General features: G+C 40.6%; 1 protein-coding gene across 3 annotated transcripts in view; it reads right to left on the minus strand.

Moving 5' to 3' along the window:
- Window positions 1-17,727, minus strand: part of PATJ (PATJ crumbs cell polarity complex component) — a 340,997-nt gene that overhangs the window by 60,371 nt on the left and 262,899 nt on the right. For all 3 annotated transcript variants that reach the window (XM_029947821.1, XM_029947819.1, XM_029947822.1), the window contains exons 31-33: window positions 12,841-12,915; window positions 8,304-8,421; window positions 4,703-4,836 (exon numbers count right to left, since the gene is read on the minus strand). In XM_029947821.1, coding sequence (XP_029803681.1) covers window positions 4,703-4,836; window positions 8,304-8,421; window positions 12,841-12,915 — 327 coding nt within the window. The remainder of the gene's footprint in view (window positions 1-4,702; window positions 4,837-8,303; window positions 8,422-12,840; window positions 12,916-17,727) is intronic.

The following is a 17,727-nucleotide window of genomic DNA, read 5'->3' on the forward strand; positions in this document are numbered from 1 at the left end:
CATATGTTTGCACTCATAGGTCTAACAGGAGAACAAGAGAAACCTAATGGAGGACCATGGGGAGAGGAAGAGGGAAAGAGAGTTGGGGAGAGAGAGGGACGCAAAACCTGAGAGACTATTGAATACTGAAAATGAACCGGGGGTTGAAGGGGGAGGGGAAGTAGGTAGGGAGGTGGTGGTAATGGAGGAGGGCACTTGTGGGGAGGAGCAAATTGGGAAGCCAATTTGACACTAAACTATTTAAACAAAAAAAATACTACGCCACGTGGCGTTCAGGGCTCAGTTCTTCGGGTATAAACCCAACTAAGCAGTGCCAGCAGGAATAAAGTTGCTTCCTGGAAAGAAAAGCCTCAATGTCACGACTCTCTGTGTGAGAATCCTGCTACATTATGTCCTTGGAGAAGTTACCTAACATATCTGAGTCTCAGTTTTCTCATCTGTAAAATGGGGATAATACCACTACCTCTTCTACAAGGTTGTTGGGGGAATTACATAAAAGGAAACGTATTAATTACATATTAAGAACAGTGCCAATCCACTTTTTAAAAGTTTGATGCTGAAAAAGAAATATCTAAGTATGCAGAAACAAAGTCATGCTTCTCAGTGTGTAGCTAGTATATCAAAGACATACAGGGGAAGGGAGCTAAGGATATATTTTAATATGAATGTTTAACAATAATCAGTAATAACTGAACTCAGTATAAACAGGTACTGGGAAAAATCCTTTATATTCTTTATCTTAATTAATCCACATATCAAACATAAGAGGTAGATTTTGTTGTTACCACTTTGACACAGATGCAGAAGCAGTTAACCCAGAAGGGTTAAGTCACTTGTCCAAGGCCCTACGGTTAAAACATCTGGGTTTCTGGGGCCATAGAATCAGAATCATTACTCAGCCTATTAGATGTGATGTAACACATTGTCTACAGCGTGGGACCGTTGACAATGGTCCCCAGAGAAAGGAAAATGCACAGAGTGAGGGGCCTGGGGAACCTTTCCTCATTCCTTTTCCACTTCATTTGTTTAATTCCAAGAATGGTTCAACTCAGACAATACTCTGAGATAAAATATTCATTTCAGACATTTTTCTTTCTCTTCTCTAGAATTCTCAAGGCTGATAATAAAAGAACCCCCAATAAAATGACACTGGAAAACTACATTTTACTTCTCTTGAGGACACTAGAGGTAAAGCTGCTCATCAGCAAGCAAACGTTTCAGAGAAGGGGAACTTGAAGGATTCAGGGAGAGGCTTACGAAATGTGTGGCAAGCATCACACCTCGGCCTTTCCTCTGGCAGAATATGCTGGGTCTTCTGAGTTGCAACACTGCATGAAAACTAGTCCTCCAAGACCAAAACAAGTGGTGGCAGTGGGGAGACACAGGATGAAAGGATGGGTGGATGGATGGATGGATGCATGGAAGGAAATAAAAAATATGAATAAATAGACTCCGTTATACCTTATCTGATTTGCTCGCTGGGTGCCCCTCTGAATTCATATGTAGAAACCCTAATGCCCAATGTGATGGCATTAGGAGGTGGGACTTTTTGGAACTGATTAGGTCACAAGAGCAGCGTCTTCGTGGATGAAATTAATGCTGCTCTACAAGAGGTCCCCAGAGGCTCCTTTCACCATGTGAGGATACGAGAAGTCTACGACCCAGAAGAGGGCCCTTTTCTGACCTCGTGATGTTGGACCCCAGCCTCCAGTGCTGTGAAAAATAAGTTTCTGTTGTTTATGAGCCACCAGTTGGTGGCATTTTGTTACAGTAGCCTGAATAGACTAAGATACTGGCTTACAAGAAACATAAAAATGAATCCATATTAATTATATCTAGATAGTGTGTACTACAGTTCCTTTTTCTACTTTCCAGGGAAAGTATCTATTTTAATAGTCGTTATTAAGATTTGTCACCAGTTTGTCCCTTATATTAGACCATAAACTGATGGTAGTAGGATCAACTTGAACGAATGTGTAAGGACAGAGTTATTTCATTCAACTCCATACCCTCAGCACAAAGAAGAGGGCAGCTTTGAAGCAAACACATGCAAGCTCCCAAAGAAGAGCTGCATTCACCAAAAGCAGACCTGGGAGCTCATCATAAGATTAAAACCACAGAGGCAGAAGTCTATTGCTGAGGACTGGGTGCAGGTGTGCTCATAAAGCTTCCCAAGAGGCTCACCCACACCATTATCTTGCTATTTTAAAAGGCCTATTTAGAGGACAGGATCTCCCTTCTCTGATTTCAGAAACCATCCAACTTGGTTCTGGAGCAATTTTTTAAAGCAGATAGGATTGATGTGGTGTCCAGACCAAGTCCCAGAAGCTTAATTCCTCCAAAGATAGCAAAATTATCTGTTGGACACACAACACAGAGAGCACAGAAACCCTAATTGAGACGGTTGGAGCCGATGCTTAAGAAGGGTCACCAGCATTCAAACCATGCTCTTTCCCTGCATCGGGGCTGAAGGAGGCATCACGTAATCACATGTGCAAAGGCATGTGCAAAGGCATGTGCAAAGGTACTTTTGACAGCGGGTCAAACTGTCTACAATTTCCTTTCTTGGGCTCTCATCTTTATTTGCTAACTTCCTGCTGGCTGGGTGCAGGCCATGGCCTGACTGGATAATGTGAACCGGCGTGTCAATTAGGCCCCATATTCCATGTAAGACTTAGAAGGAAACAAAAGATCTTCAGTGGTAAACAGTGGTTTTATCTGTTAAAGCACCTTCCACTGCCCTGCTGTTCAGCATCACCAAAACCCGACATGGCTATATATTAACTGGTGAGTCTAACCTACAGATTTGGATGAGGTATCTGAGGTTAACAAATAAAAGCTGTGTCCCATTTCTCATTTTTAAAGCGGTGCTTGTCCTTCCAAGGACAATAGGATGTAAAGTCTCAAAAGGCAGAACTATGTATTATGAACTTCAGGATGTTAAGGTTGGGTTTTGGGTTTTTTTTTTTTTTTTGGCTTTGTTTTGTTTTGCTGCCTTGTGGTGGCAAAGAGAAGCAGAACGGAGACTTTAGCAAACAGCCTCACATCCGAGAAGTGGCAGGACATGGAGCACGAGGAGCCCCCCTGCTGGCAGCCAACAGCACAAATCTATGCAACAGCGAGCACGCAAGAGCAGCAGGGCCACATCTTATTTAGGTTTGCTAACCAACCCTCACAAAGCAAAATCGTATTAATAACAAAGCAAAAAAAAAAAAATCAGTTAACAAACTCATTCAGCTAGGCATAACATGCTGATTAAAGTCTTCTGATTTCCTGTGGGAAATCTAGTTCTGCCTTATTTTAATCCTTATAGACTTATATTTACAAAACATAAATAAGAGGGTTACTTCTTCATGGAAGAATTCACTAAAAAATTTCCTTAGAATATAATTTTCCTGGTTCATTTTAAATGCAGATTTATACAAATTCAGCTTATTTAATATGTAAGAATATCTTTTTGGATAAGTGAGGAAACAGACCCTGGAAGGAAGAAACAGCCGATTTTCAAGGTTGGCCAGTAGTTTCCTCCTACTACTCCCACGCCTTGAGTACAGTGTAAGACTCCCAAACTTCTCTACACTTCTCATTATATGGCCTGGAACGCTATCTGTTCAGCTTTTGTCATTGAGGAAAGGGGCAACCTTTTCTTTAGAAGTTTCCTTTCAAGTGGTTTGGTCCAGGCTATATTTTTAAAGTTTTGTTTTGTTATTTTTAAGTTTTACTTATTTAGTTTGAGAGGGGGGAGGAACAGAAAGGGGAGAGAGAGAATCCCAAGCAGGCTCTGTGATGTCAGTGCAGAGCCCAATGCCACAAACCCTGAGATCATGACCTGAGCTGAAATCAAGAGTCGGATGCTTACGCTTAACTGACTGAGCCACCCAGGCGGCCCTAGGCTGTATTTTTTTTTTTTTGTATTTGTTTATTTTTGAAGGAAAGACAGATGTGAGCGGTGAAGGGGCAGAGAGAGAGGGAGACGCAGTCCGAAGCAGGCTGCATGCCCTGAGTTGTCAGCACAGAGCCTGATGCAAAGCTCAAACCCACAAAATATGAGATCACGACCTGGGCTGAAGTCGGACACTTAATCAAGCCACCCAGGCACCCCCCTAGGCTGCATTTTTAAACTGTATTTCAATCTCACCCCATGAAAAGGCAGAGAGCTGAAACTGGCTGCTGAGCTAGTTAACTCCAGGTGTTTGCAATTATAATCCTGTTATAATATGTCTAAATGCTGCTTTAACGTTGTGTGTCTAATAAGCATTTATAAAAAATGCTCCCAGGGCACCTGGGTGGCTCAGGTGGTTAAATGCCTGACTTCGGCCCAGGTCATGATCTCAGTGTTTGTGGGTTCAAGCCCAGCATTGGGCCCTGTGTTGACAGCTCAGAACCTGGAGCCTGCTTCGGATTCTGTGTCTCTCTTGCTTTCTGCCCCTCCCCCACTTATGCTCTGTCTCTCAAAAATAAATAAAATAAAACTTTAAAAAAAATTGTTAAAAATCCATGTCCTAGACAGAGAAAATCCTGGTGAAAATTAAACACTGAGAAAAACTTCAAGCTGGCCAGAATATGCATGCGTATCGACTTATAACTATGTTTTTTTCCATTCCATGAAAAAACCAAGTCTTCCACAGAAGTGAGAAAGGCCATAATAAGGTTCCACAACTAACTCTGTGGCGGTGGATATACTTCACTTCTGGAAACTTACCAGAGGTGTGTCTCTTCCTCCCACAATGCTGAGACCAAGACCCGAGCGTCCCTTGGATATTTCTATAATCATTTCCTGTCCGGGAACAATGGGACACGTAGCAGGATCCACAGACAGAGGAGCCTGGAAGCCACCTGGAGGATTGAACACAGAATGACCGGATGGTAGGAGATGCAGCCCAGCGCACACACTGTTACTTGGGGAGCATGGATTCTGCATGTGGCCGTCATTTCGTATTTTCCTGCTAAATGCCATGACGGAAAATGCTGGGTCCTTAATGCCCATTCAGGAAGGGACGGAACCTGACGCTTTGAGATAAAACAATAACTACTCCGTACTGAAGCATCTATTTTAACTATACCTGAAATATTTTTAAGTCTTAATATATACCATGGAAACTGGTATGGAAAAATGTAAAATGATGAAACAATTAAGTGCACATAGGCATAAGGTATAATGAAAACAAAGATCAGAAGGACATAAGAATCAAGTTACAGTTCTAAGATACTAAGAAAAATTAGTGCCTAAATACTTTCAATTGAAGCATAGCACACAAATTAAGATGTATAAAAGATTTAATCAATAAAACATGACATAGCTGAAAATAATAATTACCTAACAATCATCCCCAAATACATACATAGTAAAAAAAAAAAAAGTGTCATAAACACAATACTTAAGAATTAATTACTGGGTCTATGACTGAACAACTTGTTAAAATTTCTATTTTATAAAGGTTTACTTTAAAAATTTTTTAAGTTTAATTTTCTTTAAAGATTTAATTTTGAATTTTTTAATGTAATATCTACCCCCAAAGTGGGGTGAAACACAACCCTGAGACCAAGAGTCGCATGCTCTACCAACTGAGCCAGCTAGGTTCTCCTAGGTTTACTTTTTGAAATCACTGCTTTTAGACTGAGTTTCTCTAAAAACTGAGAGAAAAAAAAACATTTATTGGCTAGGAAAAGATGTTTAATACAACCCCTTTATCTGGCATAACTTCTACATATGAGCATTTTCCAGACGACCGATCCTAACTAATTGGAAAATCAAAACATTCAAAAGGTTAGTTTCATGAGACTCTTATACAAATAATAGCCTCCGGAGAATGTCATCTTTTCTGACAACTAAGTCTGATCATCATGAGCACTGATTCTTACACTGTGGTAGGATTTAGTTAAGGGCTGATAATAAAGGGCCCCACCTGCTGGCCAGGGGCTGCTAATGCACAGGGGCCGACTTGGGATCAAGGAAGCTCATTGAACACCTGTACAAGCAAGAGCCTGCAGGGTAAGAATGATTTTTACATTTCCAAAAGGTTGAAAAAAAATTTTTTTGAAGACATGTCAAAATTACATGCAATTCAAATTTCAATGTCCATAAATGAGGTCGTATTGGAACACAGCCCTGTTAACTAATTTACTTGCAGACTATGGCTGTTATTAGCCTATGACAACAGAGCTGAGTGGCTGCCACAGAGTCCAAATGGCCCACAAGCCTTAAATATTTACTATCTGGCCTTTTACAGGAAAAGTCTGCCAATCTCTGATATTAAACCAAAGGAAACAGGCTGTAGGTAAGTCTGTGGAGGGTTCTGCTCTAAGCAATAATAACAAAGCAGGTTTTGGAGTGGTGGGACATGGATTTAAGTTCCCAAGAAGGAAATTAATAGGTGGGTGAAACTGAGGTTTATTCCTAGCATCTGAAAAATGCATGTAACTAGCCACTTTCTAATAGGAATTAAATGAACAATGTAAGGTGCCCAGTCCAGCACTGGCATAATGTGGCATTCCTATAGTCACTCTTTCTCACCACATGGAATTTGTTAATCTAATGGCCTCTTGCTTAAGAGTGAGAAATTTAGTGACACAGCCTCAGTAATAAAAAATGCCCTATTAGAAGGAGAATATTAAATTATAAACCTAATTTGACTCCAGATCTTTTTGTAGCATATGTATTTCACACTGAATTTTCCATCCAATTATAGTAAAAACAGGGTAAAATAGTGGCATAATTTTGTGAACGCTTTACAAAGTTTACTGTCCTTATGTAAATGACTAGTGTAGCCTGTTGAGTGAGAAGAGAGAGAACACACAGTCAGAGATGCGGGGAAAGGCATTTCTTCCTCTTCATTTTTGCCTCATCTTATCTGGTCCTCAGTCAGTCTTGGTATGTCTCCCATATGATCTCGCCCAAAGCCTGACGTACCCGGCCCCCAACAAATGTTTGGTAAGGAGACGACCAAGTGAGATGGATTTCCACAGATTAAATTATAGGATGATTAATTTCTGTTACGGAGATATAAATACGTGATACACTGTATCAAAAGTCAATTGGTCTAAATTACAGTTACCTTCTCTGTAAAATGCCAGGTAGTAAGTATTTTGAGCTTTACAGGCCATGCATTCTCTGTGGCAACTACTCATTTCTGTCCTTAATGTGTGAAAACAGCCTTAGACAACAGATAAACAAACGAGCACAGTATTCCAAAACAATTTTATTTGTGGACACTGAAGTCCGGGTTCCAGATGATTTCCATGCAATAGTCTTCTGACTTTTCCAACCTTTCAAAACTCTGAAAACTGCGGCGCCTGGATGGCTCAGTCAGTTGAGTGTCTGGCTTTGGCTCGGGTCATAATCTCACGGTTCGTGGGTTCAAGCCCTGAGTTGGGCTCTGTGCTGACAGCTCAGAACCTGGAGCCTGTCTTCAGATTCTATATCTCCCCTCTCTCTCTGACCCTCCCCTGCTCATGCTGTCTCTGTCTCTATCTCGATCTCTCTCTCTCTCTCTCTCAAAAATAAATAAAACATTAACAAATCTGAAAACCATTTTTGGAGACCATACAAAAATGGTGGGCCGAATTTGACTCACAGGTCATAGTTTGCTGACATTTATCAAGAATTTTAGTAAAAATCCAGTACTTTAGAAAACTGCTTACTTGCTAAAATTTTTTTTATTGAGTTAATGTTTATGAAAAACATGTAAAAAACAAGTACCATAAAGGTGTCAGGCTTCCAAACTTCAGGCAGGGTTGTGCTTTGCCACTGGTGAGCATAATGTTTTAAATAGGCTTTTTTTTTTTAACTGACTTATGTCATATAAAAACAAAGTGGACATACTTATTATTCATTTTGAAATTCTATTTTCAACTGCCAGTCAGCATAATTCATGCCAGGAATTCAAAGAGAGAAAATGATTACTCATGTCTTTAAAGACTGAATATCAACAATCTTCAAATAACTTATATCAACATATGCAAGGCTAACAATTTGATGATGATTTTTAAGCGGTATTACCCATGAACTAAACACAATCTTTTGGAGAGACTACAGAATAATTCGTAAGTCTCATATTCAAACAGTACTTACTGAGGGCCTTTTTTGTTCTAGTATTTTTACATTCAAAAAGCACCAGGCAATCCCAATAACAGAGCTGAGGAAAATGGTGACCTGCCCAAGTCCCAAAGCTAAGGAAGTGTAGGAGCGGGGTAAAGCCAGGCTTCCTGACTCCTGGTCTAGTGCTCTTTGCAAGACACCACAATCACTTCTCTCATGTCAGATGAGTCAGTTCAATTCCATCTTGCTTAGAGAAAGACCCTACCGTAGCCCGGGAAGTCCACCTCTGCTGAAGGGTGTGCTGGAGCTGGTGCCAAAGGGATCTCTTGTGAACTGAAGGAAACTTTTGTCGAATATTTTTGCTGTTTCATCTGGCTGACAGCCTACAAAAGAAAGGAAAATTACATGAATGTCAAAGAGGAGAAATCACAAAAGCACAAGACTTTAAAACTGGTGTGTCGTTACCAAAACAACGGGGACACTCCAATAAGGTCTTCTGAGAATTTAGAGTGGGAGAGGGGGCAGGAGGAGGTTAGGATGCTTTCCGTCCCATCCCCCATGCCTCCTATTTTAACTTAACATCTAAGATGCCTCAGTGAAGGATGGAGCAAGGAAGGGAAGAAGGATAAAAACTGACAGTGCCTATCATTGTGGTCTGTATATGATGCCAGGGCTGGCAAGCAGAACAAAAGTTTTACAATTTCTACTTATTCTGATGCAGTCAATGTGAAGTGCACATACCTATGTTGTGCTCGGTGAAAACAATCTCTGCTGCAGATGTTCTGAGCATACACCCCTGTCCATCTCTTCTGGACGCATCCACAATAGTCAAATGCATTAGGCAGGTTAACTGAGCAACATGAGGGTTACAAGAGGAAATAAGCATCCGCTGAAAGCTTACTAAGTGCCAGGTACACGGATTACATTTTAATCGTCTCAAAGACCTGTACCTTAGTCCCCATTGACTCCCAGTGCCTGGAACATAGTAGACCCTCAATAAATGTTTGATGAATGAATGAATGAGTGAGTCAATGAATGGATACAGAAGAGCAAAATTGAACACATGGAAATTCACAGTCAAAAAAAATGAATTTGTTATTCAATCAAGGTGCAGAGACCTTTACTGTGTGAGCTTTGGAAAATTAACTTGTAATTCTGGATTTGGGTTGGTAAAACCTCCAATGAGTATTAGTATTAGAAAACCAAGAAAAATCAAAAGGATTCCATGCTTGTTTCACAGGCAGGTAAGAAATATAAGTAGTGACCTGACCTGCCTTTTGGATCTGTAGGTAGCCAGGGAACCCATCCCCAGCTGGAAGATTCTGGTGGGGGCAGTGAAGCACCAGGCTGTCCCTGGAGTCTAGAAATAGGATCAAGGTAACTGTTCCAGAAAATTGACATCTCCAGATTTTGTGAGTGGAAGGCTGTGCCTCCATACAAGGTGCTGTGCAGTATATAGAAACTAAAACAATACCACCCATTGTGTATCTGCATTGTGCCTTCCAGTTTTCAAAAATACTTTCACATCTAGAAATTCATTCATTCATAAGAACAACCTGGAGAGTTAGACAAAATGACTCTCTTTTCCAGATACAGAAATCACTGTCAAATGACATCTCTGAAATCACACAACTAATCAGAGGAAGAGGTAGGACTAAAAGTCAGTAGCTAAACAAGGCTACAAAGTATTCTGTTGTCATTTTTAAAAGATTTTATTTTTACCTAATCTATCCCCATCATGGGGCTTAAACTTACAACTCTGAGATCAAGAGTTGCACGCTTGGGGTGCCTGGGTGGCTCAGCGCCCAACTCTTGATTTTTAGCTCTGGTCGTGATCTCACAGTTCACGGGATCAAACCCTGGGTCAAGCCTTGCCTTGAGCTCCACACGGACAGTACAGAGCCTGCTTGCAACCCCCTCCCTCTCTGCATGCATCCACACACTCCTTCTCTCAACAACAACAGCAAAGAGTTACATGCTCTATCATCTGAGGAACCAAGCATCCCAGAATACTATAAGTTTAAAATGTTTACCCAACAGCTGCTAGGCAACAAGTCTATGAATGTTCATTTTCTTTTCTGCACTTTTTGTACTACCAACATTTGATAATGACCATATACTTTCTTAAAAAGACTTATTCAAAGACATATTTTCAGTGACCTAAAAAACGACAGCAGTGGAAAAATGATAAATATACGTTTATTATCAGAAACCTGAACAGTGGAACCATGTAAGTATTAATTACTCTGAGGACCACATTTTCCAGCTTCCTTGCAGCTGGAGACATCTGCAGACTTAACTCTTACTCAGTAGGATGTAAACAGATACGAACCGCACATTTTAAAGATCATTCTCTTAAGGACTAGAATCCTGCCTTCCTCTTCTCCCTAGCTGGCATGCAGATAGAGTATGATGACTCGAGAAGCCATCTCAGACCAAAAACTGGATGCATTTTTTGAGGATGGTAATCAGATAACAATGATACTCATGCTCAGACTGATCATACCCATACTTTATATAGAAGAGAACCTTCCTGTAGAGATTGAGCCTAATCTTAACGCATACAGTACTTAAGTTCCAAACTTAAGTTTGTTTTGTATCATCTTTAAAAAGAATAACAATAACAAAGCTAAAGAATACTTTTATGAAAAAAATCATGGGATTTTTAGAACGAGAGAGTACAAGAGACTGCAATCACTACATTATCACTTTTATAATAGCAGGGAATGTTTACATCATTACATCTCAGCCCCAGGAAGCATCCCATTTCATTGTGCATAACAGGTTTCCAACAGGTATTGATAACATTGAACTCAATTAAGAAACAAGGAAATTGTCTACAGGAACCAAATGAAAAGTCCAACATATAGTTTTAGAGGCAGACTTCTAGTTGGTTAAGTGTGGTGATGGATGAAAAGGGTGTTCTCTGTGACTCATCCATTGGCACGGAACCAAACTAATAAGAATGAAAGATAAGAAAGACTGGGTTTTCTGTTGAATGTCTTCTGTTCAAACATGGGAGCTGGAATGGAAGAGATAGGCCACCTAACCGAAATAACCAGTGCTTCTCAGACCCTGTCTTCGTCACAGAAATTGCTACAGAGCTTTTAAAATTTACAGATGCCAGGACCCCCATCCTAAACCAAGTAAACTGGCACATTTTGTGTTTTAAGAATCACTGCTTCAAGTTCAACCGTGGATTCTTAACCCAGGGTAAACGGGTTTCTGAGAGAGCCACAGAGGGCATTTTGGGAATTATAAAAATCCTGTGTTATGTCAAAATTATGTTTATCAGTGTTTTTCTGGGGAAAAGGATCTAGAGTCCATCAGGTCTTTATGATGGGAAAACAAAAATCACCATTCAAAACAAGATATGAATTGTTGAGTTTGCTACTACGGATTAGCTGTGTGGCCAGAGACAAGTCACTTAACCTCTTTGTACCTAAACCTCCTCGTGTGTAAATTGGTGGCATTATCTCTAAATCTTGAGAGCCTGCTGTGAAGATCAAAGAGAAAAGTATATAAATAAACCTATCACTGTGCCAGAAACAGTTTAATTAAGAGTTCAACTGGTAACAGCTATTAATGCTTTTATGTCCATGGATAATAAATGACCAGACAGCTCCTGATTGAAAACCGCCAGGGCTGGTTTGGAACAGCCCAAGTGGTTGGGAAGTTCTTCATAGTGAGCTGACACAGCCTCACTGCAGATGTTGCTCCCTGACCTCTGGGCCCCTTCTCTTCTGTAGCCACAGAAAAGGGCTACAATCACTTTCCCAAAGGAAAATGCTTTAGATATTTAAGTGCTTATTTTTCAGCAGGGAAGAGAAAGGGCAGATGATGAATAAAATATTATTCTAAAACAACATTTTAGAGATGGCTGATATGTGCCTTGTGATAAGGCCGCATATAATGTATTAACACATTAATAGTATATACAAATACATTACATAAAGTAAAAAATGTGTTCTTAAATTAAAAATTGCTTATATGTTTTCCATTGAACTGAATCTGGTTATTTTTAAGGTTCTTCCTATACCTACTCATTTTTTTTTTTAAAGATTTTATATTTTTAAGTAATCTCTATATCCAACATGGGGCTCAAACTCAAAACCCTGAGATTAATGGTCTCGTGTTCTACCAACTGAGACAGCCAGGCACCCCTACACCTACATTGTTACTTAGGTTTTTAGCATATACTTTTGGACACTTTTCAAAGGTGTGTCCTTTGGCAATGTCTGAAATATCATGCATTTCTTGTAGGTTCTAGTTCCTTAAATATAAAAATAGTACAGTAATAATGTAAATTTTAGCAGCATGAAAGTATAAACTAGAATATAAAAATGAGAATCAAGATTTTTTAAAAAAACCACTGGATAGCAACAAAAGTACAAAAATTTGACAGAAATTTATAGTTTTTAAAAGAAGTGAAACTTAAAATGCCAGGATCATGAAAGTTATTGTATTTATGTTTTTACAGAACTGCACATTCTCTCACTTAAAATTATTATCCAAGACACAGCACTCTCAGAATTTAAGTGCAGGTGTGTTTGCAGGGATGGCCCACTTTTAAACACCTGTTCAGGGTACTGGCCCAGGAAGACGCACAGAGAGTATGTCTACACACCTTACATAGCATCGGTTATACGGCTGTGGGTTGACTCTTAGTTGCAAGACACACCATAACCTCCTGGCAAGTCACAAAGGATCTGATTTCATTGTATTCACCTCTGTTTCTTCTGGAACCCACTTATAACACACACCATCCCAGTAGAGCGAAACCTAAAGTGGAAGCTACGTACATTGTCAGTTGGGCATTCTAGTGCCTTCTGTTGACCTGCCACCACACCTTGATCAATGATCTGGGAGATGTCTTCCTAAAATGTAAAAGATACAACTGGTTAGCGGTATTTTAGGGCTCACTTGCACTCTCCAACTTTAGCAAACCACATGGAGTTTTGGCTCTACTACAAAAATGACCACAAAGCACCAGTCATGAAAATTTTCTTCATTCAGCTCAACTAACTCTCAGAAATGAACGCAGGCTTCTCACTTCCAAACTGCTTCTTTTGGGGACTTTTAGATCTATCAGACTTTAAACCTATCACATATCCCCTGATGGTCACTTCAGCTGAGGTTTTTCTTCTTTTGCCATACTAATAATTTGAGTTTCTGTATTTATACTGAATATTTAGTTCTTTCATGGTTCAAGCTCTGATTTTAGAACTTCTTTTTGCTCAAGATATTCAATTAGAGGCAAAACTATATTCTCTAAAGACACTGGGAGTACAAAGTTAGTCCTGAACCCCACGGAAAAGTGCAGACTCCAGACTTAGTAGAGCAACAAACTACCAAAACACATAGGAAACCACTGCATACCTAAAGGACAACTTACTGACACCAAAAAATTGACCAGGATGCTTATATCTGCTTCCTATCACATCTCTTTCTTCTTTACAGGCAAACTTATAGGAGAAATTATCATAATTTCCGCTCAGTCTTGAACTCCTGCATTTGGACTTGGACAAGGCAGGGAACATGAAGTGAGAATGTTTGGGACAGGAGCAAAGATTGGCTTACTCTGGCCCCTGGTAAATGTCAGAGAGACACCCAGGTGGCACATAAAACATACAAACTGCAGGCAGGAAAGCTACTTGGAGATACGAGAGGCATATAGCCAAGTGGTAGGAATTTGTTAAGAGTGCCTTAAGAGTTTTGCAACCCTGAACAGATTTTCTGACATCTCCAAGCCTCAGTCTCCTCATTTATAAAATGGGAAGAAATAAAGGTTGTTATCCTATAGGGATGTTGAAAGGATTAAATGAAGCAATACGTGAAAAGCACTTAGCAGGGTAGGTGGCAAAAAACCAAACACGTAATACAGATGCGAATGATGACAATAAATAGAATCAAGCTCTGATAAATCCATATTCCTAACTTTACTACAGGACCGGTGAAAATAATTACATGGACAGGACATTTCCTCCTTTGGGGAATGCAGGGGTACTTCCTGCCACCTCCTAGCCCCATTCCCCCCTCAGTTTCTTTTTTGAACACTGTGACATACCCTTCATTCAATAGGCTCCCCCATCAGACTTGTAACAATACGAGAGATAATGATCAGGTCATGCCCAGCTATTCATTATTACTAGATTAGGTTACAATCTCATCCTGTCCCATCAATTCCCTGCTGGTTTACAACCGGAGAAATTGAACCCCACCACATAGGATGCTGAGGCTGCAGCCTAGACCTCCTGCATGACTGTGACTTCCCTTATCTGTCCACTTATTTTTTAGCACCACAACTCTTTCTCATTTAGATATAGAATCTCTCTAAATGTCTTCCACTTGGGAGAAAGACTTTAGGATTCCTCCCCTGTTGCACTCTGCTCCTAAATAAATTAAAGGACGTGAATTCAAAAGTTACTCCATGCCGTAATTCCCCGAGCCCCTGGGCAGTGCTCTTTCCACAGCACGGCCAATTTATTTTATCATGATTTTTGCAATATTGAGTTGTATCTTTTTATGTGTCTGTCTCCCATATACTACTAGCATGATCAACTTTTTGTCTTGTTTCTTCAACATATGGCAGAATAGACTGTGAGCTTAAAAAAGGGGGCATGCTGAATGAATCAAAGTTCAGGAACTCAAATCTGAAATGCACCTGGGTGGATTTCAGAGCCAGCCATGAAAGAAACGATGTACAGTGAAGGTGATTCTGCGGCTTCCACTTTAAAGGATCACAGTTGAAAAGCGAGAAGACAGACATGTAAAGGTCAATGAATGGTGCTCATGGGAATTTTTAGAATAAAATTTCTAAACTGCCTGATAAATGGAAACCATTGGTTATTATTCCTTCCACTGTGGGTCAAATGGCCTTCTGAAGGGCCTCTGTTTGAAAATGATACTGCTAGTCTGCAATTTTACTTTTGTTTACCTAGCAGTGGGACAAAGGAGCCAACTTCCCCAGCTAGAGTTAAAACCCCAATTTGCATATGACAGAGAGGTGCTACTAATTGGTTGAATTCATCCACATTTGCAGTTGCAAACACAAAAGGGCACTGGAGCAGCAGCCAGAAAAATCTGGGTTCAGGTTCCTTCCACTACTTCTTAGCATCAGTAATGCTTGGAAACCTTCATTTTTTGCAGCAGTGAAAATACACTAACAGCTACCTCAATAAGGCGTTGCCAGCAAAGTTGATTTCAACACATGCTTACAAAGGATCTACTCTATGCCAGCACTGGAAAAGGCCAAAGGAGCCTTGAACTTATGACATTTACAGATCCGGTGAGACAGATATTAGAGAAAAAGTTGTGGAAACTCTGAATAACAACTAAATGATATCTTTAATGAAGATGCATGGCAGATAGCAGATGCCTGAGAAGTAGGTTTCCTTCCCTTTCTCTTGTCCTGAAAATGTAGAAAGGATGAGATGAGGGAATCAGAACTCTGAAAAGCACTGGTCCAACACCCTGTCCCATTTCTTACACTGATTACCCTTAAACCTCTGGACCACGGGATGGGGCCAGGGCATGGCAATGACAATACTAGTGACAGCTAGAACTTGCTGAGCACTGACTGCACCAATTACGGAGGTAAATATAGTTCGCATGTCAGATGCTGATGTACACAGCAGACCCATGGGATACGTATTATTATCACTCTCATTTCAGAGTTAGCTGGGGCAGGAGAGGCTAAAGCATATGCTGAACCAAAACAATCCAGACACATTGTGCTACAGAGCTCCTGCTCTTGACGGAGGATAAAACACAAGGGAAAGGCGAGTGCTATTCACCTCTTCCCAACGACACACATGAGATTCTGAGGGGCCAGCCTCAACATAGTGATTCCATTTTTAGATTCAACATTAAGTCAGAACGAGTCATGCCACCTTATTTTGAACTTAGGCAGGCAGGCAAAAAAAAAAAAAAAAATTCCATGGTACTAGCTACTGCAGTGACCTATGGTGAGTCACTTTTTTCTGTTTTGCACTTAAACATAAATTTCGAACTTGCTAATCTCCCAATTGTTGCACCAAGGGTGTTTTAGTGCCTTCAAAGCTGAATATTCTAAGGTACGGACTTTGCACAGGGGACCCCTAAATAAGAAAGGTTAGGAAGCTGCAGGGAAAGACCAACTCATTTCATGCAACAAACTGATAGAACAAATTCTGTGTACATGTTATAATCCTCAGCACAGAACTAAAAGCTCCTGAAAGAAATGCTTTGTGGGCCAAGCAAGTTACTCTGATGAAGAGAAGGAGCTTCCAAGTGGTGGACATAAAAAGCAACACTGGGAATATTCTATCTAATAGATAATAATGGCATGTCCAGTTTATAGTCACCCAAGCTGGCTGACTTCTGTCCCAAAGCTGGTAATCAACATTGGCCAAAGTAATTGGTCCAATTGGACATCTGGACCACACAAGAACATCCTATAGAGTTTGCAAAGTGGATCCAAGGGAAGAGAGCCCCTTTCTGGCAGAGAGGCGTAGGAGCTGTGGGCGGCCACACTCCCACTATGCTGAGGAAACAAGTCTGCAGGGGAAGAGAGTCAAAGAGACGTGAAGGTGTCTCTGGCAGGTCCAGGTCTCAGGTTCCCTGAAGCTGGCAACCCTGCCTTTCCAGTAGTTATGTAAAAAGGGCCTATCACCTATCAGTAAATTTCCCTTTGTTTATAGGTCAAGCTGAGGTTTTATCACTTGTAATCAAGAGACTACTGATAAAAATGAGGTGGAGCCCAGAAAAGAGCTATCACAGGAATGCAGCCAGAGGATAGCTAAGTGGAGGTGAAGGAAGTGAACTGGGTACAAGACAGCGAACCAGAGGGAGCGGCTCAGCCTAAAGGTAGTCCCATCCCAAAGTATTCAAATTCAGTGATTTTTAAAATATGCTCGTCAGACACAACAAACACACATTGTCTATCACTGATTTGGTCCTCGGACTCCCGCCTTGTAGCCTGTGGGTACACTAGAAACGGACAGCCTTTGCCTGAATCGGTCCCAGCCCGCCTCCTCAGTCCTCTGCCCACCGGGATTAGATTAGCTGAACTCGCACCAGCAGGAGCTCCACCGCCCTTCACTTGCCTTCCTGCAGTACTGTCTACGCTAGGAACTACTCATTAACGTGGGATGTGAATTCTGGCTGGGACACCGAGTTGAGTGTCTGTTGGGGCCCATCCAGCCAGCAGTGCTGTGTGGCCTTTGGGACCCTGCTTCCCCTACTTGAAAATGTGTGCGCTTGAGTGCTTGACCTAAGTGGAACAGAGACTGGGGTTAGTTCTCCTATTAATCATGCCACTTGGTAATCATGGTTTCAGTAACTGGGCAGATTTTCTGATTAAAACTTCCTCCCTAGTTACGGGCACCTTACTCACAGACTATTGTTTAAGCCTTTAAGAAAAAACAGCCTTGTCATAAGGTTCGGTTAATAATATCACTATGTACTTAAAACAAACCCCTGCTGATGTATTTTGAGTGATGAATTATGGTTTTTGATCTTCTGTGTTGTACCTCGTTTCTATTTTGATTTTCTGTTTTTGCTACCTTGGAAATAATTTTTCTGGAAGTAACAAACAATGTAATCATTAGAAAAATGATGTAATCACCTATGGTATATAAGACACCAAGTTTCACAGTAAAGTGTGGTCTCTTCCACCATTCATGTTGTCTGTGTTCTTTCTTATAGAT

This window comes from Suricata suricatta, chromosome 8 (genome assembly GCF_006229205.1).
Source record: "Suricata suricatta isolate VVHF042 chromosome 8, meerkat_22Aug2017_6uvM2_HiC, whole genome shotgun sequence".
Lineage (NCBI taxonomy): Eukaryota > Metazoa > Chordata > Mammalia > Carnivora > Herpestidae > Suricata > Suricata suricatta.